This window comes from Fusarium vanettenii (assembly GCF_000151355.1).
Source record: "Fusarium vanettenii 77-13-4 chromosome 8 genomic scaffold NECHAsca_17_chr8_1_0, whole genome shotgun sequence".
Classification (NCBI taxonomy): Eukaryota; Fungi; Ascomycota; class Sordariomycetes; order Hypocreales; family Nectriaceae; genus Fusarium; species Fusarium vanettenii.
This window is the reverse complement of record NW_003315868.1, coordinates 638,349-664,170: the sequence shown is the minus strand read 5'-3', so window position 1 is coordinate 664,170 and position 25,822 is coordinate 638,349. Positions and strand designations below refer to the sequence as shown.

Sequence of the window (25,822 nt, the reverse complement as noted above, 5' to 3'; positions counted from 1 at the left end):
TCCTCCGGCATATCCTTGCGCCGCAACTATTCTATTCACTCAAGCCGAATCTGCTTCGTTGGAGGGCTCGTCGGGCTCGTCTACAACCCACAACCCCTGAAGTGCACCAACAGCAGCAACGGCAGCCAGAAACCACCAACCTAGGGCTCCAGACCCGACACGGTCACCAAGACCGATAAAGATACCCATGGCAGCCGGTCCAAGAGCCCGGGCCCCAGCCGCAGCCGTCTGGCCAATGCCGTTAACTATCCCGAGCGTGTTGCGAGACGGGGAGGCCATACTGAGCAGCACGGAGTTTTCATTGAAGGAAAACACAGCTGCCACAGCCTTGGCTAGCAGGATTGTGGATGCACCAGTGATCGGGATCCAGGCTGGAGATGCTGGAAGAACAGAAAGATAAGGCAGGAGGAGATAGGTAATGGGGTATATCATGACGCTGCCCTGAAGGCATAGTAGGCTCCCCAGCCAGCGGTCGACCACCGGGAACACAGTGATCATCAGGCAAACAAAGACAATTCCAGCTGCGGAAATTAAGCTGGCAGCCAAGCTTGACTCGAACCCAAGACCTCCATCGAGGTAGAACGGTGGGTGACTAGCTGCGCGCGATGTAACCATGAACACGGGGAAGATCTGGTCAAAGCAGATGGTGTGAAGGGCCATCAAGGCATACGACAACACAACATGGATGACTTTAGAGCTTATTGCGTCTCTAAAGCTAGGGCTGCGCGGTGGTTCATGTGCTGAAAGGAGAGCCGTGGACTCGTCGTCCTCCCCACCCATAATCTTGCGATCATCGGGCTTCTCCAAGGACTGCGGCAATGATTAATTATCGTCTGAGCGGTAGTATTCGTGATATCCAGTAAAAATACCTCTTCTACAAGAAAGAAGGCGACGGCAAAGCTTAGAGCAGCCATGGCAGACAGCGCGAGATTCGGTAGGGCAAACGGGTAGGTATACAACAACGAATTCGCGTCGCACATTTCGGGGAATTGACGACATGGCTGAGCCAGATAGCCGCCGACCAAAGGACCCAAGACTGACCCTACCTGATAGACAGTCTGGTTCCAAACAAAAGCGCGAGCTACAATCTCGTCAGATTCCGAATACTGGTCCATGGTAATCTTCCATACCTTTATTTTCCCTTCCGTGTACAATCTCGCCAATGACAGTCCGCACAATGACAATGTTCCCACTCAGAGAGCCTGCCATCACACGGAAGACAAACATGGCCGGGATGCTGCGGCTGAGTCCGAGGCCCAACATGCTCACACATGTCGAAGCCAGACCGATCAGGACCACAGGCCGTCGGCCGATGCTATCGCTCACGCGACCCCATAGCAAGTTTGTTGCAAATTGAGCAAAGGAATAGGCTGAGAAGATCAGCGTGAGTATCTGGGCGACTTCGTTATCGTTCGCGGTCGGCTTCATGTCCTTGACCATGGAGAAGGCATAAGGTATGATGGAGTTCATCGACAGGGGCTCTACGAGCCAGCAGGCAACTATGGCAAGAAAAGAAATCGAGTTAGTCTGGCAATCTTTTATGGTGAAGAATAGAAGGGGGTTCATGTTTACGAAGAATGCCCAGCTGGGTCCGGGGAAAGTCGGGCTTCGCACGCAATCCGATCGCCATGGTTGCCTCGCGCGTGCTCAAGGTCTCTGGGCTTTCCGGTCCTCGTATCAATCTGCTGAGCTCTGTGCAGTTGCCAAAGAAGCTCGCTGGTTTCTACCGCCATAGATAAGGCACGCGCCATCATGGATGCTGCGGAAGCTCGCGGCTTTATCACTGGTGTCTAGGGTGTCGCGATGCCTGTGGATAGTCTCTGGGAAACGGCAAAGAAAAGCGATAGGCCAAAAGTGTCCCTTCTCTAGAGGGTTAGACCAGCACAAGGTGATTAACCCTGGGGCGTTGTAGTTATCTCCGGGGTCTTGAGAGGGGTACAGTGGGTCTCAAAAAGTAACGACACATTTTCCCGTACCCCGCTTTCACTTCTACCTCCACCAAAATCATCACCAACTTCAATCATTCATCACGCAATCAATTTACGTCCAAATGGCCCCAAAAAGACATCATTCTCCTCATACGCGAACGAGGATTATTTGGAAATATAATTCGGGCGTGTCGGCCGCCCGGATCGCGCGGGAAGAAGGCATCTCTCGACATACAATTTACGGTGTGGTACGAAGATATCGCGACCAAGAGAGTGCCGCGGACCAACCTAAGTGCGGTCAGCCGCGCATCATTAGAGAGAGGGAAAGAAGGAGAATTTTGAGGGTTATTGCCCAAGATCCTCATCTTCAGATACGTGAATTAATTGAGGAAGCCGGGTTAAGCTGCTGCAGGGCAACTTTAATCTTATACCTACGGAAGGAAGGAATTATATATTATAAGTCTCTTCTTCGACCTTTCCTTAGTAAAGCCAACGCCAGAAAGCATCTACGCTTTGCACGGCGGTATATTCATATGGCTGAGGACTTTTGGGAGAAATAGACCTTCTCTGATGAGGTTATCATCGCTCGAGGAGAGGGCCAGAGGCATACATAGGTTTTCTATAAACCGGTATATATTCTTTTCATAACTACGACTTTTCTAATTATTTCTAGCACGAGAGACTCTTCAGAAAGAATATTCAGACACGCATACAACCGACAAGGCACTCACAGATGTTCTTTAGTGCTTTTAATCATCGCAGGCGCCTCCCGATGGTCCCCCTAGCCGGCGATCCAGAAAGCCCTCGCGGCGGAGTAACTGCGCAGATTATCCTCGCATGCTTATAGCGATACCTTCCCCGGATTGTGATAAGGAATAGTTACTTCCAACATGACAACGCCAGCACATTTATAGCCCACATCGTACGAGACTGGATCTATGAGTGGTGTAAGAGTCGAAGGGCCGAGGTGGTAGACTGGCCGCCTTGCAGCCCGGATCTCAACCCCATAGAAAACCTATGGGCGATCCTTAAAGAGAGGATTTGCAAGCGATATCCAGAGCTCACATATATGCCCAAGACCGACGAAGCAAAGCAGGCTCTTATTGCAGCTGCGATCGAGCTGTGGGAAGAGATTGAGCCAGAAGTCATCGATAACCTAGTCTACTCAATGAAGCGAAGAATGCAGGCTGTTGTGCACGCCCACGGCTAGTATACTAAGTATTAGATATACCAAAAGATACAGCTCTCAATTATCTATAGATTGATATAAAATAAGATGCAATTGGCCTTCATTTGGCTGCGCAATAAGGCGCTGAAGATGTAGTCTCATTTGGTGATGGTACTGATATAGCGGGGAAACCCGGAATGTGTCGTTACTTTTTGAGACCCACTGTAGCATTAGACTATGCCAGGGATGGTCACTATTGCGTCAAGGTCTAGTGGCAGGGATTGCTGTGGGTTGGGGTTGTGACCACTGGTCTTTAAAAGCTGATGCAATCCCTTGGTGTGTGGATCTTGTCGCATCGGCCTTCCATTCCAAGTCACCTTGTCCACAACGATGAAGACTCCAGGAGAACGCCGGAAAACCAAGGCGAGGACCGGCTGCTGGTCGTGTAAGCGTGAGTTCGAGTCGAGCCCATAGCCCAACCTGATGAGCTAACGAATCCCTGCATAGAGCGCAAGGTGAAATGCTCAGGTCAGCCCTTTCCCTATCCCACACGGTGGAATGGTATGATGCCAACAAGCCTCGTCCTGCAAGAAGAAAGACCAGTGTGCAGATCTTGCGCCCGGTTCCGGCTGCCGTGTCACTACGACCTGCGGCTAAGGTGGCATACGAAGGCCGCAGACCAGGCGATCTCTAGCTCTGATGGTTTCACCTACACTCCGCGGCGGCGCGGGACACCGCTTCACTTTGTGCACTTCAGTACGCAGGACTTTGCCGATACAGAAACTGGCAGGGGTGTATTCATGGACGCCGAGTCAGACGACGACGTGAGTTCCTCATCCCGAGGTATGCTGGGGGGTGGTACTGTTTCTACATCCCCCTCTCCGTCATCCGCCTATCTCATAGTGGATGAGCCGTCGTGGTTTGCGCCGCTCGAGTTTTCGTCTCCGCTGGACGATATCCTTTTCATGTATTGTGAGTCTTTATTGGCCAGCTCCTTTTCATTAAATCGGACATTCTGACCAGGCCTCCCCAGACGTCATCGAGATATGTCCCAGATGCACCATGTTCAACGATTCCTCCAATGGATTCGAAAACATCATCATCCCCCTATCGACCAACCATGAGTCGATTATGCATTCCATTCTCGCTGTCGCAGCCTTCTACAGGTGCCGGGACACAGCGGCGTATAAAGTCGTCTCATTGACACAGAAAGAGAACGCACTCATCTACTTGCGCAGTAAGGTAGCCGCAGGCCTGGTGGAAGACTATGATGAGTTGATCGTTTCGGCTATTATGCTGTGTGTTTTCGAGGTCAAAGATGGGTCCGGTCCGGACTGGGCTAAACACCTCAATGGGGGCCGCTCTATTCTCCAATCCAAAGTTCAGGAGTGCGGCAGCCAGAAGTGGGCTGGAGGGATTTCCTGGTGGGCCAACAAGTTCTTCGGTTATCTCGCCGTCAATTGCGCTACTGGGGAAGAACTGGAGTCTCCGGGGCCGTTGGAAAGACCCGAGTTTTGGCTCAGTCAAGGGTTCGGGGTAGAGGTGAGCTAGGATTCCTCCCATGTGGGCAAAGTCGTCCTCTAACCCAGAACGCGAAGGATATCGACGGCTTTATGGGCTGCTCAAGTGAAGTCATGGCTATTACGGCAGCCGTCTGCAATCTGGCTAGGATGAGAAACAATCACCACATCGAGGCCAGCGATATCGCCTTAAGTGGCAATGAACTAGAATGCCGTCTTTTCGATGTCAGACAGAGGTCGACACAACTCCTCCTTACGATACAGGAATTCTCGGACTTGAGGGACATAGTAGCCAAGCTGCTGGAAGACCAATCATCTATGCCCCGCGCAAAGATTCTCGCACTGGCGGCAGAGGCGCGACGACAGGCCACATTCATTTTACTCTACGTCTGTGTGAAGGATATCCCCGTGCATAGGCTCGAAGTACAGGCTAGAGTCATGGACTGCCTGCTATGCATTACCGCAGTTGCTCAACTGATGACTGCCGATGACTCCCCCGTCTGGGGGATGACGCCCATCATCTGGCCCCTCTTCGTCACTGGAGCCTCGGCCTTGAGAGACGAGGACCGCTTCCAAGTGGCGGGGGTCTTGGATCAATTACAAAAGTTGAAATGCCTTGGCGTAAGGTCACTCCCGTGAAGTCTGTTGACAGGGAAAGCTGCTAATGACATTCTCGTAGAATGTTGCCCGTGCTAGGACCATGGTCAAAGCAATTTGGAAGCAGTATGACATGGGGACACATTTCCGGCAGGCCGAACTATGGAGGCTATACGTGGATCCGAATGCCAAGTGGCCCTTGAGCCTTGCATGAGCCTTGTGGGAGCATTCGGAGCAGGCGTAGAGACATCTTCTGGGCGGCTGTGGAATAGGGCCATGGAAGCGTGTTCAAGCCGACGAAAGAACAAGCTTAGTCAAACTTTTGAATGCACAGTCAACCTTTTCTGAACTATAGTTGTATCAACGTCTGATAAGGCCGTGAGACCGCAAGGAGCTTCTTGGGCCCCAGCAATCTCATGAGGCTAGTCTCCTTAAGGCAATGCAGGGCAGCTTTGAGCTTCTACCCGAAGAAAAATAGAGGTTAGATGACTTTTCAATATTTATATTAACAAACTAAAAGACAAAAGATCAAAGGGACCTTAAGCAAAACAAGCACACCACCGCACTGTATATTCACTCTATGGACTGGACTACTACATGCCCTTGGGAGAGGCCAAGGTCACGCCCCCATGCTTCCGACCCTGGTAGAAGTAACTTTGTCGATCATCAACAGCCGAAACATCAAATCTTGGGCAGTGCCAAAAGCAGTCGCCAGTCCTCACTGGGCGTCCTTCAGCGGAACAGATACTTCCCTCTCCTTGGTTGCGGGTTGCTCAAGAACCTGCGCATCATTCATGACCACCATGTTTTCTTCAAGCTGAGAGAGAACTAGCCAGGTTGGATATATGCAAAAGAGTAGGAGTCCGAAATTGAGACCCATGCTGATAAAGTGATCGGCGTCAGTGGATTGCATCCTAGTCGTTGTCAGTCTATCACAGAGTTCACTGTAAGAGGAAGAATACTCACCCCCATGCAATTGCTTGCCCCATAGCCTCAAATGCCCTAAGAATGCCACAGTGGCGGTTGAGAGACGCGATGTCATTGGAGAGCTGACCAACCACCCAATAGCAGAACTGCTGGAACGCTTGGCCGCCAAACACCCAGAACCAGATGATGGGGTACCCCTTATTGAATCCGTCCGTGAACCAGTCCCACACGGGAGGCTCGTCCATCTTGTTGTACTTGTCTCGCATGATGGTAGCCCAGGTCCACGTACCCAAGAGGACCACAAGAATGGATGAGAATGCGATCTTCGCTCGGGTCCTGATGTTGATTCCTTGGCGATCCAGGAGGTAACCGATCATGTATGAGCTCATGACGCCAGCCCAGTTTGTGACAAAGGACGAGAAAGCTCGGGCCCGGACGGTAAAGTACACTGTGAGCCATGTGCTCAGAAATCCCAGGTAGAAGTAGCTGACGAAGAACGCCGGCACCAAAAGCGCCATCCGCTTGGTCCGCAAGAGCGAGAAGACGGCCTTCATCTCGGCTTTGGTGGTGGGCTCCTTGTGAATAAGGATACGAGAGCCGTCTTTGCGCCACACCCGCTCAGTAGGACTCAGCAAGAACGCTACGGGAGCTCCCGTGCACATGATGGAGAGAAAGACAATGTAGGTTGTCCGGCTCACAGACCCCGCGACATTCGTCCGAGAGTTGAGAGCAAGGTTGATGGCACCGCCCACGATGGGACCAGAAGCCTTGGCGGTCTGCCAGATAGCCAAGTAAAGGCCACGGTCCTGGGGATGCGGATACCCAATCATGAGCGTAGCCTCAGACGTGTAGTAGAAGCCGACGGAGATGCCGCAGATGGCGCTGCCCAAGATCAGGAACCATGTCGTGGGGTGTTCGTTGTTGGTGTACAGCGCAGCACCATATATTGGCATGCCAGCGGCTCCGATGGCCAGGGCATTACGCAGTCCGATGCGGTTATTGATGCCGCCGGCGATCAGGCAGGTGACGGCGAAGAGCGAGTACATGGTGGCATTGCCAGCGGAGACCGCCTGCGGCTTTGCTGCACCACCAGCTCCGAGGCCACCAAGGGCATCCCACATGCCCGGGGCCGTGAAAGAGACAAAGCAGGCAACGGCAACCTGGAAGGCGACGGACCGGAACCAGGAGCGCTTCTGCTCTGGGACTTCAGGCCCTGAACTGGTAGAGTCCGTGGTGGTGTTGGTAGTGTGCTCCATCTCGGCAACGCTGCTCGAAAAGGGAGAACAAAGGTGGCGGGATAGTATACAGGACAAGAGAAGGCTCTCCAAGAGCCAGATGGAATGATAGAAAAAGTGATGCGTGAGAGGCAATGGTGTGGTGTTGGTGAGGTTTAAATATCCATGTTGGAAGCTCTCCAGACTGGTCTCATGTCCCGTCTTGTTATCAGTGTCATGAGGAGGACAACTCTAGGATATGTTCTCCGGATCCCCCGTTACCCCGGGGCTTGGTACGGGTCGACCCCGCGTATTGCTTCGATAACCGAGAGGCTCACTTCAGCGTCGAGGAAGTCAGGCAAGGGGTTGCATTGATACAAGGGTCTTATTCTGCGAGTGGAGACACGATCTGGGGGGGAAGTCTGATGCGAGACGGCAGTGTCTGACTCGCGTGTTCTAGGCCGAATCTGACCTGGTGGTCTTGGTGCATCCCAATCCCTGGCTTCGCGGAGACTGTTGATAAAGCCGCCCGACGCTAGCTCGCTTGGGAAATGCTCACCCTCGAGGAGCGTCGAAATCAAGTGGAGGGGCGGGTTTCTTAGGCTCCCTCGCATCCGGTTGCCTTTTTCTCAGCGATCGTCCCATGTGTCGACTAGCAAGCAAATCCGGTGGACTTCCGGCCTGACGGTAGATGGATACTTATCTGTGTAGATTTAATATCCCTCGCAACGCTGTCTATCAACGCTCGGATATCCTCCTCAATTAGCCCTCAAGCACTTAGTGCCAGTCGAAATCATGAGCAAGCCTTCTGTTCTCATCATTGGCGGCGGTGTCTTTGGCACTTCTACCGCGTACCACCTCTCACTTCGAGAATATCATTCCATCAAGGTCCTGGACCGGTTCGACGCGCCATCCAAGGACTCAGCCGCAACGGATCTGAACAAGGTCATCCGTGTCGACTACCCTGAGCCATTATACACGAAGCTAGGTCTCGAGGCTTTGGGTGCCTGGAAAGATCCCAGCTCCGTCCTTGCCGGCCTGTATCATGAATCCGGAGTCATGTTCTCCGGGGAAGAGCCGACGCACGCGTGGCTCGAGACAACGCGCAAGACGATGCTACAAGCAGGACGCAAAGGCGTCAAGTACATGACAAGCCAGGAGATTGGGCAGAACTGGCCGGCAGTCACGGGCAAGTTCCCCAACTGGCTGAACCTTTGGAGCCCGGCAGGTGGGTGGGTGAGTAGATCCGCGGTTCTGCAGATTGAACAACTGCTGAGATATATGTTGTGCAGGTGCCTTCGGGTGAAGCTCTCCTCCGGATGGCCAATGCTGCCCGAGCCAACGGCGTCGAGTACATATCCGGCGATGCAGGCTACGCTAGGCAACTCGTTTACGATGGTAATAAGAAGTGCATTGGCGCAATCTGCAATGATGGTTCCTTTCATCAAGCAGACATTGTAGTCATTGCGGCGGGTGCCAACACGGCTACTCTCGTGGACGCAAGGAACGAGGTTGAAGCACAATGTTCAGCGATTTGTGTTCTACAGCTGAATCCAGACGAGATAGAGAAGTACAAAGATATGCCTGTCATTTCCAACCTTGAGCAAGGTACCACAGCCCCTCGGACGGGAAGACTATGCCTAACAACACTCCAGGCATCATCTTTCCGCCAGTTCAGGACGGCTTGGTAAAGCTCATCAGCTGCCGTGCGATTACAAACTATAAGAACAAGATTCTCCCCGGTGCCTCCATTCTTCACTCGACTGGAGACTACCCTTTTGATGGCTGCCCCAGAGAGATCGAGGGCGAAATCAGATCCTTCGTTCGGGACACGGTGCCCGAGCTTGCTGACCGCCCCTTCATTTCAACCAAGCTATGCTGGTAAGTTATAGCACCCCCTTCCCACCAACTCGATAAACAACCCTATCTAACTACGATGCAGGGATGGTGTGGCGAAGGACCTCAACTTCCGGGTTTGCCCCTACCCCAAGACGACGGGCCTCTATGTTGCCACCATCGGGTCGAACCACGGCTTCAAGTTCTTGCCCGTCATTGGGAGATACGTGGCGGACATGCTCGAAGGCAATCTCGGCAAGGAGTGGTCTGACCTCTGGGCCTGGAAAGACGGGAGAGTGCCAGGGGGGAAGCCCGACCCCTATCCCTTCCCACTCAGAGACCTTTCTGAACTCGATGGTTGGAAGGATAAGCATAGCGCTGGGGGAGGCAGGCTACCCTGGACATGGAGCCGTTTGTAATTTCCGAGACTTATATTTTTACGTGCCTATAATAGGGTAGGCGCTACAGTAGGCAGGCGAGTGGTCGAGAGTAGCAATATATTTCCCAATTTTTAAAGATCGCTACTGAAAGACTAGCACGCAAACCGTGAAGGTTCCTATCATCAGAGAAAGTAAGATCTTCGGAATCGCCAGATTCGCACACAATAGTGGCTCGGATCGTGCCAGGTAACTTCATGGCGCAACCTCCGTATCGCCCTCCTCTGGAAAACGGCGATCACGTCTCTTAACTTCTTCGCCCTCTCTGCAGAGGCGAGGAAAGAGTTCTATCTCGTACCGTTGTACTGCTTTACCATCAACCCGCCAAGGTCGCGAAGGTTCTAGAGGACCTGGCCGAATTCAAGGAGCTCCTCCTCCGTAAGCTTTCCATAGGTGAGGTCGAGAAACCGCTCTCTCCGCTACGGAGATCTTCTGATCCAGCTCATCAGGTTGTACAACCTTGGAATTGCCGACGATTGACGCTAGTCCAGATACAGTGAGATTTTTGAGTTAACGCGCAGCAGATCCGGCTTTAGTTCCCCGTTGGGTTGGGTCGTCGACCATCGCGGCCCTCTATCGGCCCCATCGCCGTAGCGGCCGACTGTCACTGTGCCAGGTTATCTCAACCTCTAGGCCGAGCCGATGAAACTCAGTTGGGACGGCTTCATCGGCCCGCGGTATTTGGTCCACCATCTAGAAGTTCAGTTGGGTGAGCCGGTCACGGAGGTTGGACCAAGGGTAAGGACTTTTGAAAAGGACATCTACTCAGTTTACAGGAAATGATGCAATAAATTACAAAGTGAAACTGTATTAAGTTATCCCTCGCCTAGGTCAAATTCTGTTTTCCTTCATACCCATCTCACAATGTCAAGCTCGAATTCATCCATGCTCATCATCGGCGGAGGAGCCTTTGGCAGCTCCGCCGCCTACCACTTCGCCTGCCGTGGCTATGAATCGGTCCACGTCCTCGACCGCTTTGTTGCGCCATCCCACGACGCTGCTTCGACGGACCTCAACAAGGTCGTCCGCGCTGACTACCCCGATGCTATCTATGGCCGTCTCGCTCTCGAGGCCATGGAGGTGTGGCAGTCCAAAACGTCATTCTTGAAAGGCCTGTACCGAAAGTCTGGCTGGATTCGCTCGGCATCGCCGAAAGACACCGCCTGGCTCAAGGCAGCTTACGAGATGGGCAAGAGGCTGGGCTTCACGGGCTCTAGGTGGATGACTGGAGAGCAGATCCGATCGACATGGTCAGAGATCTCCGGCCAACTGGGAGACTGGGAGAATCTTTGGAATCCTGAGGCCGGATGGGTACGTCGATCTTGGCGAGCCGCGTCACCTGCATCTTTTTCTAATCAATATGTAGGTTCCATCAGCCCAGGCTCTTGTATGCATGACAGAAGCAGCACGCAAAGAAGGCGTCCAGTTTACAAGTGGACTGGACGGAGACGTTGAAAAGCTCCTTTACGATGACAAGCAACAGTGCGTCGGCGCCCTCAGCCGTAGTGGCAAGGCGCACTTCGCTGACATGGTCATTGTATCAACGGGGGCGTGTCTTCCCGAGCTTCTCGATGCCAGCAAGGAGTCGGTTGCGCTCGCGGGCTGCGTGGGCGTCCTCAAATTGACGCCAGCTGAAGCGGACAAGTACAAGAACATGCCTATTGTTGATGAGGCTGTTGGGGGTGAGATGCATTCTCGAGTTGTACGCTTGTTCGTGCTAACATAGAGCCTTCCAAGGACTTCTGTTTCCCCCAGACGAGAACGGCATGATGAAGGTTGTCTCCAACCGAGGTATCACCAACTACGCATATTCTTCAGTCAAAGGGGCATCAGTAACACACGGTTTCAATGATCATCCCCATGATGGCATGTCCGTGGAGATGGAGAAGCAGGTTCGGGACTTTCTTCGTGAAGTCCTTCCTGAGCTTGGTGACAGAGAGTTCTTCACCACTCGCATGTGTTGGTAAGTTAGACGTTGTCTATTTAGTTTGTTTACGGCGTCATTGTACCACTCTGCTTACCGGAATCCGCACCAGGGACTCTGCCACCAAGGACTACCACTACCGTATCTGCCCGTACCCCGCTGCGAAGAACCTCTACATCGCGACCTGCGGCGCGACGCACGGATTCAAGATGATGCCAATCATTGGCAAGTACGTCGTGGATATGGTGGAGGGCAAGCTGCCTGAGCACCTGGCGAAAGCCTGGAGCTGGAAGAATGGAAAGGGCCCAGAGACCGAGATGCTGTATCCCCATCCCCAGGACCACGATGACCTGGGAGACCTGAACGGTTGGAAGAACAGAAACCAAAAGTTGTCGCCGCCGTCTCGTGCCCTTCGCGCCAATCTGTAGAAAGATGCATATTATGCTCTTACTATAACCGTACACTCTAGACAATAGAGCCTATTATTACTCCCCTTAACAACAACGACAGCCAACCGAACCAGCCAGTCAACCAAGTGATGTTGAGTAAATATCAAAGGATGTGAAATCAATGACCGGCTGCTCCAGCAACTCCGCCCAGTCGTCAAAGCCAAGCTCTCTCCCTAATCGAATGTCACCCACCCGGAACGAGCCATCGTTTGTATCCCCGTTACTTCCGGCTTGTGCTGCGGGCAGCGATATCAAAGCTCCATCCAAGTTGCTGCTGCTATTTTGACGGGGATGAAGCATGGTATCTCCGATCGATTCGATTTCGGTAAGCATCTCCAGGTGATATCTTGATGAGATGTTCCCGCATTGAACCATGTTGACCAGCACCTTGCGTGCTTGGTCATAGAGGGCAACATCCTCGTCCCGTTCAGTCCCTTGCCACACGAACGGCCCGGGAAGCCTCCCAGCCATGATCTTAGCTAGACACATGACGGTCAGACATGAAAATAGATGGACAGAGTCCCAATATCCGTACTCCACCAACATCTCCGATGCAGCAAGGTGCAGCATGGTTTTCGCGTTGGTCCTGGCAGCCTGGAGACAGGTGTTGTTTGTATTCCGGACCTCTTCCTTGAAAGATATGGACATGTCGCCGCGAAGCATAGAGGCCAATTGATGCAGCAGCAGAGGCCGCAGAAGCAAGACGTAACACTGTGAAAGACGTTGAGTTAGCAAGGTTACGACATGTCCGGGATAATTTAACGTGGTAAATGTCCCCCTACCTGGTGATAGCGTAGAGACAGCGAGAAAGGAACTCGGTTATCGGGTATGGCATTCGGGAGGGTCTGAAAGTCGAACTCGAGCAGAGGGGCTAGATTAGCCGGCATGTTGGTTCGGCATTGTTCCAGGCGTTCCAAACACTGATGGAGCAGGTCGTATCGCTGATAGACGTGTCTGCTCTTCAACTGCCTGACCACGGTGATGACATGACCCTTGATTTGCAGAAGCTTGATTTGCGCTGTCAGCAAGTCCGGGTCAAAGAACTCCTCGAGATCTTCCGCGGAGAGGCCACTAGAGTCCGGGTAACCGAGCGAGTCATCTATTCCAACGTACGCCGGATGGAAGCATAGTTCGGTGCTGGTGGCATGGTCGACGCAAAAGGCGGTCCACCATACCCGCTTCCTGTGCTCTCGCTCAAGGTTGGAGAGAGAAGCCGGAGCTGGTTGATCAAGGCCAAGACTGTGAGCAAGCCGAATGCTTTGGCCCGCATACGCGTACGCGGCTTTGCGACGATTTAGAATGAAGCTACAATGAGACTGGACATGGAGAGAGTCAGCTGCGTGTGGAATCTTCGCTTGGCGAGATAGGGAAGGCAAGATCTCCTTACCGCCAAGTTCAATGCCTCGACATCGTCAACAGTAGGGTCTTCATAAGATACTTTCAGCATGAGCAACCCTTGTTCAAAGTACTCAGTCCCAGGCGGCAGCGTGTGGAAAATGTCGTCCGAGTTGTCTTTCTTGCCTTGCCATGAAGGGATCTCCCCACTTTCATCCAAGGTGATGGTGAGAGATTGGTTGTTGTGGTTATTGGCCTCGGCCAATGCTAGGACAAAGGAAAGCCTGCATAGCCAGTTGCGATCCTTGGCTTGCGATGACAGGTTCTTGTAGGTCGCGTGAAGTCGCCTCCAGAATGATCTGCGAAGGAAGGTATGGTAATCACCAAAGCTTTGCTCGGCCTGGGAGATGAGTTGCACGGCGTATTGATAAGGGGGTAATTTGAACGAGAGTTTTGAATCTGGGCCATTGTGTCAGTGGCCGAGACTCAAAACTTTTGCGAGATGGGAACCTACGGGTGGTATCGAATCTCATATTGGCATGTTGACGTTGTGAAGCAGCCGAGCCTTCACCACAGCTGCTCGAATATGGAGAAGAGGTGGCGGGGAAAGCCGTTGCCGAGGTGGCCAAGGGGTTGTCTGATCCCCTGCCGACGTTGGACAGAACTTCCTTGAGCTTGCGGATGAACGACTCGGCCGTTGAGTCCTCCACGAGCGGAGCCACGGCGTCTTCGCTCTCGGATTCTGCGTGAGCATGAGCCTGGGTCGCTGGGGCTGAGGCTGGAGGTGTCTGTTCCGCCCGGGTGGTCCTCGGCGTGGCAGACCTGGATGTGGGTTTGAGCGTAGAGTTGCCAGTGACTCTGATGGCATTGGTGAGGTCATTGAGAGTGGTGTTGAGGTGTTCCAGATGCTTCTCAGACACGGCGACCGTGCGATCACCACGCGGGCGGTAGGTGCAGTGTCTCTGGTGTTGGCGACATCGCTGGCAAGGCTGTTCTAGAGAGGGATTAAGCTTCCCAGGTTAATCAGGCGGTGGGGAACATGGACGCACCTCCGCTGCACTTGACCTTTTGGCGGTGGCAGTAATTGCATGCTGCGTTGCTTCGACCGGCGAACTTGGGCATGTCGTGTGGGATGGTTCAAGATGCATCAGGAGGGATGAACCTGACGAGACATGGACATCACTATAAATAAAAATACAACGAGTGTTGGGTGCTAACTAGCGCACGGATAAGGCACCGTAAATTATGGCTCTTCAATTACATCAATCATCCACGGATCGTTTGAAGGACGAGCCGAGGTTGAGCTCGCTCAACCAACACAAAAACACAAGCAAGAATCGCCAGCCTCAATATCACCATGTTGACCCTGAAGGGTGTAAATAATCCTCTTTTTTGACTGGACCTCGAAGATCTCCTGTGTCTAACCATGAGCTCCATGTTAGATTGACGCTGCTGTAGGGTCTGTTGGATAGCGATATTCTGTCGCTGTGGCGGTAAGTGCTGTAAATTGGATCACCCCGCCCCACGATCGACGCAGAGCACCCCGCAAAACCCATGGACCTAAGAAGCAAAGATCCCCGTCACTTGCTGCAGGGCCGTGAGTTGATGCCACTCATAGACCATGGGCTCAATACGAACGGGCACCGTCATGGCAGGTCGAAGGGCTTGGTGGCCTACCCATGTACCCATTTCCTCTCTCAATGTCCTGGCCTTCGATCCCGTACCGACCTATCAACTATCGATCAATTCAAATCCTTCACCCAAACAACACCGCAACTTCCGCCGAACCGAAGACTGGGCTGGACCAAACGCGGCCGCTACGGTGCAGACAAGGGTAACGCCGTAGCGGCCGACAGAGCCAATCCTCACCCGAGGCCGATAAGGAGAGTTCAGGGTCCTGTGCCGTAGCGGCCGATGCCAATCCAGCCACCACGGGCCCAAAGAAGTCTTGACTAGGATGGGCAGGGTTTTCATCGAAGGCTAGTAGCGATTGCGGCAATCTGGGGTACTCGGCCGGGGGACTTTACTACGTCCATCGGTATCTGGTGTTGCTTTGAGTTCAGTGTCCTTTAGCAACACCCGAAGAATGTTGACCAGCAGGATTAGGAGATCTATAAGACCTGGTGCGGCCCTCGTAGAACTTTCCCATCAACTTAGTGCGGTCGTCGAACCTGTCCTGATTTCTGCAACCAGTACAGCCGCCAGTCATTGCAAGTACCTACAACCACGTCTCTCGACAGCATGGACAACAAACCTCCCCCGACGGATCTGGTGATTTCGTCCAGCCACGATGAACAGGCAGCAGTTGATGCCGTCGAGTTTCCTCGCATCGCGACCATGACGCTGGAAGAGCGAGCAGCTCTAGAGAAGAAGCTCCGTTGGAAGATTGACCTCCGCCTGCTTCCGATGCTAGTCCTCGTATACATCATGAATTATCTCGATCGGTACCTCTTCCTACACCATTGAACGTCTACAAGGCCATCAAGTGCCAGCAGCTAACCCACAACGCACAGAAACACTATCGCCCAGGCAAAACTTGGAGGCCTCGTGGAAGATATAGACCTGACCGACAGCCAGTACCTCGTAAGGATTCCAGCTAGCAATAATCCAAGAAGAAAGAGAGAAACATAGCTAACGCGTGTTGTTCCCAGACCTGTGTGGCCATTCTTAACGCTGGGTAAGCTCACGAAAGCGGTCGGCATTCGAGCCAACACACCAATTAATCCTATTTCAATAGATATATTCTAATGCAAGTTCCTTCAAACATCTGGCTTAATAAGATCGGAAAACCTGCTCTCTACATCTCGGTCTGCATGGCCGTCTGTGTTTGTTAGCCCCTCGATCTACTCACGAGAGTCCCCAATTGACAGTCTATTCAAAACAGGGTGCTATCTCTGCTTCTGCTGGTGCCACTCACAATTTTGCTGGCCTGCTCTGCGCACGGTTTTTCCTCGGTTTCGTCGAGGCGGCATTCTACGTAAGTCCCTCTGAATGACAGGCAATTAGGTCTGTTGCTAAAGCATACTTCCTTTAGCCTGGCGCCATGTTCACGCTCAGCACCTGGTACAAGCGGGAGGAACTGAGCAAGAGGATGGCTCTGTTCTACACCGGCTCTCAGATCTCAGGTGCTTTCTCCGGCTTAATTGCCGGAGGTGTTGTATATGGTATGGATGGGTACGTTCTCCCAGATACGGTCTAGCTGCCTCGCTCATTTTGCTTACCGACTGGTGATAGCCTGAGAGGTCTCCGTGCCTGGAGGTGGCTTTTCATCCTCGAGGGAGCCGTGACAGTCGCTATTGCCATTTCCGCGTACTTTGTACTTCCAAACTTCCCACGGACGACACGTTGGCTCTCTCCTGAGGAGAAGGAGATGGCTGTCTACAGACTACATGCTGAAGTTTCCCACTCTGAGTGGACTTCGTCGGAAGATCAAATCACCTGGAGGGCCTTTATCATGGCCATGAAGGACTGGAAGAACTGGTTCTTTGTCGTCATGGTGTACGGCACCGGCGCTAGTCTCGCAGTCAACAACTTCTTTCCCTCGGTCCTCTCTACCCTCGGCAAAGGTCGAGTCGAGACCCTGCTCCTAACCAGTCCGCCGTTTCTTCTCTCGTGTTTTACCATGGTCACCATCTGCTGGAACGCCGACCGTACTCAGGATCGATACTGGCATTTCACGGTGCCCCTGTCGTTCTCACTGGCGGGTTTCATCATTGTCGCCTCTACGACCAACTTTGGTGCTCGCTATTTCGGCGCCATGATCATGATCCCGGGGATCTACTCGGGTTTCAACATGGCCTTTGTGTGGACTGCTAATACCATCTACGGACCACCCGGCAAGCGTGCCGCAGCCATCGCCTTCAATAACGCCTTCTCCGGGATTGCTGGGTTATACTCCTCGTACCTTTATCCCTCCAATGCTGCGCCGCGATATGCCATTGCTCTAGGCGTCAGCGCTGGTATGCTCTTCATGGCAATTTGCGCTGCTACTGGTCTTCATTTCCTGCTGGCTCGCGAGAACAGGAAGATTGAGAAGCAGGAACAAGATAGCAATGGGGATGATTCTTTGTTAACTCACCCGCGTGGTTTTCGGTTCCTACTGTGAGAGTTCTTAGCAGGTCGTATGAAGAATATGGGGGACTTGATAACTTTACTGGGATTGCTCCCAAGATCAGCTGCATACTACGTACGTAACTAAGACTTGATAATCGAAGAGGGAGGGTTGTGTTCTTGCTCGAATCTCCTATAGGTCCACCTGGTTATCCTCCGCCTCCCTATTCTACCTACAAGGGAAGCTGCGGTGAACATTTGCACTTTTTGACGCTCGGTTTTGCGAAAGCGTTTCCAATTCCTTCCCCTTTGGATGCGGCGACCCTTGGCGAAGCTCTATCTTTATTGTTTTTATTGCTATTATTATTATTGTTGTTGTTGTTCTTGCTGTTATTGTTGCTATTCTTATTACTATTGCTATTATTCTTGTTCTTATTATTGTTGCTTTGTTATTATTATTATAACAAAGGTCCTATATCAACATAACCGACTGCCGTGTCCGACTCGCTGCGTACGAGTATTCGAATGCCCGGGCAAATGTAAGCAACTTCTCATTCGAGAGCATCCGTCAAGTCGAGCCTAGTGATGGAGAGTACGGCGAATGATGGAGGCGATAGGGGTAGTTGGTGTTGTTGGACGTAGCAGGTGATATCGATATCCAACGGATCAGTGATGGAGAACTCGCTAACACTAACCCTATCCTCACTTGACAAGAAGGCATTGGTCCAATTCTTCCTCTCAGACAGCTTCAAATCAGAATGGCTCCAGGGAGTTGATGATAATCAAAACCCTGGGTTAAGTACGGTGCTTGGAGGGGATGTGGACCTTTCTCAAGCTTTCCAGGAGATGGCCACGAGCATGAGCGATTACTTACGCAACGGAACCAACGGGATGCTAGCCAGGGGAGCCCGGATAGAGAGCAGGATATTCGTCTTGATTCGATGGTATGGGTTGATTGGACCGGTCGCTATAGAGCTCGCTGGTCTGACCCTGACCGTCCTGACCATTGCTGGTAATAGGCGCAACGTGCCGTTGTGGAAGTCATCGGCATTTGCAGTCATAACCTGTCAACACGACGAAGAGAACAGTTTGATGCGGGCTAAGATTAGGGATATGAAAGAGATCATAAAAGCGACGGAGAGCTCCAAGGTCGGGCTAGAATAGGGAGTCTAAGTCTAGCTAGTATAGAATGATTTTCTTAGTTAATATAGCCTCCCTTTTTTAGTTGATCTGGAATTACTTTCCTCGTTAACGCAGTCTGGAATCAGCTTCCCGGTTTCTAAGTCCAAGTCAGTTCATTCGTCTTCAGGCCATGTCTGATAAAAGAGAGTTTCTGGCAAAAAGCATCGATTCTTGGCAAATTTTAGGTCTCTGTTCAATTTAAAAGGACAGTCAGAAGCGTCAACAAGCTCTAAAAGGAGCTAATGAGTAACAAAAATCCTGAGCGCGGGCTCCGCGGCCCACGCGGACTGGCTAAAGGAACGTGGGGACAACCATCTCCATCAGTTCAGGCAGTTGGCACAGCAAGATCATGCCCGTGAGGCACAAAGTCATAAGCCTCAGGCTCTCCGGAGTTATTACCTACGTAGGGCCGGCTTAGGTCGTAATATCATACCATATTGAATCCAACCCCTAACCGTGGCCCGAGGCTCACGGACTGGACAAGACAACCCGCCCCGAGAAGCTCCATCTTACATCGGGATGGATGCCGATCCAGTGTCATATTTGCACTTGAAGGTCGCATGTAGAGTACCGGGCGGTAAATGTCTGCACTCCAGTGGAGTTATTCCATGCGCCGGCGTGGCATTGTCCAGGGGACGATCCAAATCAGGATGTATACGAAAAGCGAGCATATTATAAATAACCTGCTCAAATCCTGTATTCTTCTCCATGGTCCTTGAACTGAGCTCTACGTCCTTGGTCTTCCGACATTCACCAGCCGATTCGCTGTCCCTCCTACCCGACCATGTCTCCTCCTAAGACCCCTTATCTCGTTTTGCCTGCTCTTTTGAACGCTGCTCTGGTACATGCTGTGTCCGATCGATGTGTGCTAGACACCTTCACCTTCCCGAATCTTCTGGGCACAAAGCACATATTGACTACAGCATCAAAGGTGGAGGGGCATACTGGATTTTCCAAATGGAAACCTGAATCCACTGAGATTGGCCTTGAAGGGGTCAGTTTCTGTAATGTCACAGTCACATACTCTCATCCGGGCGACCAAGATGTCATTCAAGCCCACGTGTGGCTGCCCCTTTCTGGCTACAACAACCGATTCGTCGGAATTGGAGGCGGAGGCTGGATAACTGGGGATATTGGCGACGACGCTATGTCGGCTCTCACATACAAGGGCTACGCGACAGCAGCCAGTGACGGTGGCTATGCTCATGACCCCTTCTCGACTGCAGATGCTTGGCTGATGCCAAATCCCGGCAACATCAACCAGACACTTCTCACCAACTTTGCCAACCGTGCCGTGCACGAAGCCGCTATAATCGGCAAGCATATTGCTAAGGATTACTACGAGGAGTCTCCAGCCTTTTCATACTGGTCTGGATGCTCCACCGGTGGTCGGCAGGGCATCACGAGCGCATTGCTGCATCCCGATGATTTCGATGGCATCTTGGCCAGTTGTCCAGGTGTCGAGTTCCCATCACTGTTGCTGGCCTTGTACTGGCCGCAGTTTGTCATGAACCAGCTAGGAGCATACCCCGATGCTTGCCAATTTGAGGCTTTGAGGGCTGCTGCCATCGAGCAATGCGACAAGTTGGATGGCGTGAAAGACGGCATTATCTCTAGAGATGATCTCTGCAAGTTCGACCCAAGCAGTGTTGTTGGGAAGGAATTCGAGTCCCAGGGAGCCAAGTGCAAGGTATCAAAGGAAGCTGCCGAAATTTTGAAGGCCATGTTTGAAGGACCCAAGGATGCAGAGGGAAAGAGTCTTTTTGCTGGGTCAACACCAGGCACTGCGGCCGTTGGCATGATGGCGCTCGCTAATACCCTCTGCAAAGATGGCAAATGCACCGATGGAATTCCATTTACGATTGCGACCGACTGGATCCGGCTACTTGTCAAGAAAGACCCCTCATTCGACTCCAAGACCCTCTCCCCCGAGCAATTCACACAGCTCTTCCATGACAGCCAGCGCGACTACAATGGCATGTTTGGAGCCGGCGATCGAGATTTCCAGCGGTTCCGTGAGGCCAACAAGAAGATGATTACGTGGCACGGAACCAGCGACGAGGCTATCACCATTAATGCCATGAGGCGATTCTACGACGGCGTGACTGCGCTAGACAAGAGCCGAGGTGTCGACACGCTTGAAACCACGCTGATCGGTGAGGACGATGAGGGCAAGGAGCCGAGTCCCCTCTGCCCCTATCCACTCACGGGGTCAAAGAAGGCCGGCAAGTTCACTTGTGTCGAACGCAAGAACCAGGTTGGTAGGGATGAGTTGTAATTGGGGTTGAAGCTAAAGTTTAAGGAGCAGGTCTAGATAGTTACGAGAGGGTTGAGGGTATGACTACGTCTGGTTTTGCATATAGATGCTATGAAAGAGACCCCTCAGCAAGTCCGGGGCAGTTTTATGTGACAAAAGAAGTTGTCATTTCCTGTAGCAAGAATGATTTTTTTGTTTCTACAATCAATAAAAGCCACTTGACAACTTCACGTGGAAGTAACTCTTATACATACTATAACCAAGCCAATCCACACTAACCACGCGTAGAAGGCGAAAGAGAAGGTCCAACAAGCAGACTCAATCGCTGCCAATGAGAAGGTCAGAGGGTATAGATGGAACACTTGGTTAATGGGTCACTTCATTATGCTAGGCCAGCCTCGCTGTAAAAATACAACTTGGCCTCTACATCTGATATTGATGATTCCTCTGCGGGTTTTCAAATCGCAATGGGGAGTTGATTTTTCCCGCCTTATTTTCGGTGGCGAGTACGCAAGAGACCATCAACCGTAACAGCAAAGATCTAGTTTTTAATAGGTACATGGCGGTTTGAGGCAATGATTCTTTTCACTGCAGTTTTAACCCCTCAAGGGAGGATAATGCCCCACGGAGGATTACATAAAAACTTTCTTCATAGCATTCTTAAACCTCCAGGATTGACTAGATTTTCTTCACTGCAATTTTAACGCGCCCCGAGGGGCCTGACAAGGGTCACGCTCACCCCTCACTCATAAGTAGGCTGCGGCCACCTCACCTTCACTCATCGAAAACCATGGCCCAAGTATCACTACCCAACCGAAAAAAGGCACGCATGACCGAATCTGAGATTCGGTGTGCCGCATGCACACGGCTGTTCTCCAGTCAAGGCGCGCTCGACCTCCAGTCTACCGCTGGCTTTACTCACCACACCCGGAAAGGAGCCGAGGATTCAGTCAAAGAGGGTTGCTCTTTGTGCGAGTTTCTTGTCCAAGCTGGCAGAGAAAAGTTCGGGAAAGAGAAATGGCGAGCGGATGATTCTCTTGTGTTCAGAAGCCAGCCTCAGCCCGAAAATCAGGCAGCCCAACTTACGATATTGCAAGGGAGAGTCGAGGGCTCTAGCGAAATCTTAACCATCTACCCATTTACCAAAAGAGGTCAGAAGCTCTTTTATGACTATTTCGATGCATCTTGAAGCCTAATTCGAAGCAGGGGACCCTCTCGCAAAGCTCATTCCGCGAAGACCAGTACACCGAGATGTTCAGAGCAACACTGTCTTCGCCGCCGCCCAGAGACTTATTCACGCTTGTCTGAGGCCGGACAACCCCAGTGAGGGTCACGCGCTGTGCCGCTACTCCAGGGACACTGTCCTTCCCACTCGAGTCTTGGATGTCGGGGATCCTAACGATCCTAATTCTTCCGCGCGACTGAAGATTAATGAATTTGAAACTCATGGCTCTTACTTGGCTTTGAGCTATTGCTGGGGGAAGCGAGACCCGGAAGCGAATCCTGAGCCCCTTTTGCTACGGACAAATAGTTTGCACGATCTGAGGCGCCATATCCGACCCAGCACCCTGCAAAAGTCTATCCAAGATGCTATATTCGTCACTCGGAAGCTTGGCTTCAGATACCTCTGGGTCGATGCGCTGTGCATTATTCAAGATGACGAAGACGACAAGGACAACGAGATCTCACATATGGCCACCATCTACAAGAATGCTGCCATTACTCTGGCAGCTGGCACCGCAGAAAGGGCAGCTGAAGGATTCCTCGGCAACATTCCGTCGAGACCAAATGTCTATCTTCCAGAGGACAAATTCGCTATCCCTATGGAGAACAGTACCGAGTTCGGCACAGTATACCTCTCGGCGGACCCCTATGAGCCTAATCACCCTCTGGACAAACGTGGTTGGACGCTTCAGGAATTCATGCTCTCCTCTCGTATGCTCATCTTTTCCGACTATCAACTCCTCTGGCAGTGCAAAGAGGTTGAGTTACGGAGTGTGACGGGCGACAGCCGGGGTATGGAGTATCAGCAACCTCTTGAATCACTTCCTTGGACAATTTTCGATGAGGAAGCCGAACCCCGGTTTGGGACATCTGCTAGCGAGAAGCTCTACATCTGGAAGACCATCATTCTCCAGTACACAGAAAGGGAATTGTCAGACCCGAATGATCGGCTACGGGCTGTATCTGGCATCACCACAGAGCTCGAAAAGCTTTGGCGAGATTCGAACTTCTGGGGCTTGTGGCGACAATGGTTCCTATCACTGCTTGTATGGTACAAGGATGACATAGACAGAGTGGACGAAAGGCATCTCGACCGAGCCCCCAGCTGGTCCTGGGCCTCACTAGACGGCAGAATCAAGTACAAAGATCCGGTAGAGGTTGCGGATGCCGAGATAATGACATTGACAAAGGAAAGCGTGGTACTATCTTGCCGCATACTCAACGTGGATAACGATGACGAACCCGACGAATCCGACGAATCCGTGGAGGAATGGCTGGACCTTGCGGACAAGGTCTGTAAGGAGCATGGCCTGACTTATTTTTGCCCACCTGAGAGCCGGGACCAGTGTCGTCTGAATCTGATACGTCCACGGAGCAAGGAAACAGGCGAAAATAACCTGCTGTATCTTCTGCTAGGGAATGCGAAACCTGACAGCCGAGGTGGAGAGGGACTGGGGCTTGGGTTACTTGTGATGAAAGTCGCTGATGGACGTTATCGACGAATCGGGCTGGCCGTGTTTCCAGACATGTCGATCTGGAAGAGGGTTAAACGAAAGACTGTTGAGTTCGAACGAGAGCATTGATATTGGGTATTTCCGGCTTGAACATGTGTGGCATTTCACTTTTTCAATCTTTCTACTATTTTTGATAACTGCATTCATCATCATTGTGTATAAAATGTCTCAGTTCATCTATGAAACAATTGAATAGCTAAGCATAAGGTAGCACATAGCGAGGATAGTAAACCTTTATTACCCTGACTTATATCTCTCATTAAGGCGGTTACAATTATTAAGGCATTTAAAGACTATGTAAAATATATCTTAATATGCGTTATTATCACAATATAAGAAATGTTTACATTCAGGCAGCTGATTCATTGCTGCCTGATAGGTCAAACCCTCGCAGCCATGTCAGCTCACATTTTCACATCGTTTTTAGATCGACCTCTTCAGTTTATTCTAACCCTTACCTAAAGATATGAGACTCCTCCACACAACAAAGATAGCCGTCGTCGAGTTTATTGGCGTTCCTCCATCATACGCTATCCTCTCGCACAGATGGGAAGATGAAGAGGTCACCCTCCGCGACCTTGAGAATGGGCGTTCCAAACAAAAGAAGGGCCACCCCAAACAGAAGAAAGGCTATGAAAAACTCCAGGGGAGCTGCGCCCTGGCATCTAGCGAGGGGTTCGAGTACATATGGATTGATACATGCTGCATCGATAAGTCCAGTAGTGCAGAACTTTCCGAGGCCATCAACTCCATGTTTCAGTGGTATCAAGACGCCAAAGTTTGCTACGCCTTCCTCAGTGACGTGTCTAAAAGCACTCGCGTTCCCACAACCTCCCGTCAGGATCTGCGCAAAATAACTGCCTCGCAATGGTTTACCCGTGGCTGGACATTACAAGAGCTGATTGCTCCTCGGGCTGTTCACTTTTATAGCCAGGAATGGGTATATCTTGGATCAAGGAATGACGCCGCCGAAGCTATTCAACTTGCCACTGGGATCTCTACTAGAGCATTACTTGGGCAGGACCTCTTGAGTATATCGATCTACCAGAGGATGCAGTGGGCATCGGCTAGAACGACAACGCGACCTGAGGATATGGCATACTGCCTTCTCGGGATATTTGATGTCAACATACCCCTCTTATATGGCGAGGGAAAGAAGAAGGCATTTCAAAGACTGCAGGAAGAAATTCTTAGGAAATCGACGGATTTGTCCCTCTTCCTATGGAAGATACCCCGGAGTACGGGACAGGGCCCTGACTTGGAGTTTCGAGGTCTCCTCGCCGAGGACCCTTCATGGTTTGCCCCACGCGGATTTCATGGGTTCGAGGAAAGCCCGCGCCGGAGCATCTCGAGTATCACATCCTTGCAGGATACGGCCATAGGAATCACCAACAAAGGCATCAGCGTTCGGTGGACAATCATGCCAGTTCCAACTGACCCTGCCGGAACGCTCCACTTTGCCATGCTCGCTGGAACAGGCGACACCACGGGCGGTATTGTCATTCAGCGGTTGGATCAAGAAGCCACTCAGTTTTGCCGCGTGCTTTCCGATGAGGTTATCTGGTTCGACAGGAGGGGGAAGAAGATCGTGTTTCGGAGCCATGAGTTGTTGGGGGATCCGGAGAGGCTACTAAATGTCTCCCTCGACTCTGGGCCAAGGTCTTTCTACGTGAGTCCGCACTTCGGCTCGGCGAACAAGCCATCACTTCCTGGCGTGGGCTTCTCCTTCACCCAGCACAAGTGCATTGAAGGAAAGCCCCGTCTTAAGGATTTCTGGGCTGAGATAGAAGGTGCTTCTGTGGAGTTCTATCAAGATTTAGGTTCTGAAATCCCGACTTGGGTCGCACGATTTCGTCCTGAGCAAATTTCCGAACTATTTCAGACTTCCCGGAGGACAGGCGCGTCAAAGGCTTTGGGAGCATTGGCTATATCGGTTAAAGCTCGAACTAGCCATGGAACGTATATGTACAAGGTTAAACGTGATCATTGCGTTGTTGTGGGGGTCGACATTCTGCCGCAGACAGTCATCGGTACCACGAACACGTTCCTACAGCCATGGATCGTTAATACTGATGAGGCAAGCCCAGAAGCGGCTGTCCGAGATGTTGATTACCACCTAGAACCGGGAATGTGGAGGGAGGCTGACGTTGGTGAGGGAGATTGTCGGTGTAGTCTACGCAAGCTCACACGGGTTTCGGGTCTCTGGTACGATATCAGGATCATATTGGAGGGTGAATGGGATGACTGAGGCCTAAATAAA

At 51.8% G+C, this 25,822-nt stretch overlaps 10 protein-coding genes across 10 annotated transcripts; 7 read left to right on the top strand and 3 right to left on the bottom strand.

Annotated features, from left to right (window-relative positions):
* Positions 1–39: 39 nt before the first annotated feature.
* NECHADRAFT_83480 (uncharacterized protein) lies at positions 40–1,440 on the bottom strand (the record flags this gene model as incomplete). Its single annotated transcript, XM_003046922.1, has 3 exons — positions 40–810; positions 870–1,081; positions 1,131–1,440. The coding sequence occupies 3 exons, from the start codon at positions 1,438–1,440 to the stop codon at positions 40–42; spliced, it is 1,293 nt and encodes a 430-aa protein (XP_003046968.1).
* A 2,046-nt stretch (positions 1,441–3,486) lies between these two features.
* On the top strand, positions 3,487–5,427 carry NECHADRAFT_83479 (uncharacterized protein; the record flags this gene model as incomplete). The annotated part of the gene is made up of 5 exons (XM_003047083.1): positions 3,487–3,547; positions 3,604–4,068; positions 4,130–4,638; positions 4,686–5,237; positions 5,296–5,427. The coding sequence occupies 5 exons, from the start codon at positions 3,487–3,489 to the stop codon at positions 5,425–5,427; spliced, it is 1,719 nt and encodes a 572-aa protein (XP_003047129.1).
* A 504-nt stretch (positions 5,428–5,931) lies between these two features.
* On the bottom strand, positions 5,932–7,396 carry NECHADRAFT_46365 (uncharacterized protein; the record flags this gene model as incomplete). Its single annotated transcript, XM_003046921.1, has 2 exons — positions 5,932–6,127; positions 6,180–7,396. 2 exons carry the CDS (start codon positions 7,394–7,396, stop codon positions 5,932–5,934), a joined length of 1,413 nt encoding a protein of 470 aa, XP_003046967.1.
* Positions 7,397–8,149: 753 nt separating this feature from the next.
* Positions 8,150–9,609, top strand: NECHADRAFT_46175 (uncharacterized protein; the record flags this gene model as incomplete). Its single annotated transcript, XM_003047082.1, has 4 exons — positions 8,150–8,590; positions 8,647–8,924; positions 9,056–9,235; positions 9,297–9,609. 4 exons carry the CDS (start codon positions 8,150–8,152, stop codon positions 9,607–9,609), a joined length of 1,212 nt encoding a protein of 403 aa, XP_003047128.1.
* An 882-nt stretch (positions 9,610–10,491) lies between these two features.
* On the top strand, positions 10,492–11,979 carry NECHADRAFT_83476 (uncharacterized protein; the record flags this gene model as incomplete). Its single annotated transcript, XM_003047081.1, has 4 exons — positions 10,492–10,938; positions 10,994–11,309; positions 11,383–11,590; positions 11,664–11,979. 4 exons carry the CDS (start codon positions 10,492–10,494, stop codon positions 11,977–11,979), a joined length of 1,287 nt encoding a protein of 428 aa, XP_003047127.1.
* A 99-nt stretch (positions 11,980–12,078) lies between these two features.
* On the bottom strand, positions 12,079–14,457 carry NECHADRAFT_83475 (uncharacterized protein; the record flags this gene model as incomplete). Its single annotated transcript, XM_003046920.1, has 5 exons — positions 12,079–12,711; positions 12,783–13,316; positions 13,388–13,794; positions 13,850–14,329; positions 14,385–14,457. The coding sequence occupies 5 exons, from the start codon at positions 14,455–14,457 to the stop codon at positions 12,079–12,081; spliced, it is 2,127 nt and encodes a 708-aa protein (XP_003046966.1).
* A 1,215-nt stretch (positions 14,458–15,672) lies between these two features.
* Positions 15,673–17,440, top strand: NECHADRAFT_46259 (uncharacterized protein; the record flags this gene model as incomplete). Its single annotated transcript, XM_003047080.1, has 7 exons — positions 15,673–15,779; positions 15,849–15,918; positions 15,987–16,012; positions 16,073–16,160; positions 16,220–16,312; positions 16,370–16,509; positions 16,570–17,440. The coding sequence occupies 7 exons, from the start codon at positions 15,673–15,675 to the stop codon at positions 17,438–17,440; spliced, it is 1,395 nt and encodes a 464-aa protein (XP_003047126.1).
* A 2,121-nt stretch (positions 17,441–19,561) lies between these two features.
* NECHADRAFT_22492 (uncharacterized protein) lies at positions 19,562–20,701 on the top strand (the record flags this gene model as incomplete). The annotated part of the gene is made up of 1 exon (XM_003047079.1): positions 19,562–20,701. A coding segment is annotated over one exon (1,140 nt), but the record flags the coding sequence as incomplete, so codon positions are not given.
* Positions 20,702–22,032: 1,331 nt separating this feature from the next.
* On the top strand, positions 22,033–23,289 carry NECHADRAFT_23862 (uncharacterized protein; the record flags this gene model as incomplete). Its single annotated transcript, XM_003047078.1, has 1 exon — positions 22,033–23,289. A coding segment is annotated over one exon (1,257 nt), but the record flags the coding sequence as incomplete, so codon positions are not given.
* Positions 23,290–23,901: 612 nt separating this feature from the next.
* NECHADRAFT_83471 (uncharacterized protein) lies at positions 23,902–25,810 on the top strand (the record flags this gene model as incomplete). The annotated part of the gene is made up of 2 exons (XM_003047077.1): positions 23,902–23,941; positions 24,027–25,810. The coding sequence occupies 2 exons, from the start codon at positions 23,902–23,904 to the stop codon at positions 25,808–25,810; spliced, it is 1,824 nt and encodes a 607-aa protein (XP_003047123.1).
* Positions 25,811–25,822: the final 12 nt, after the last annotated feature.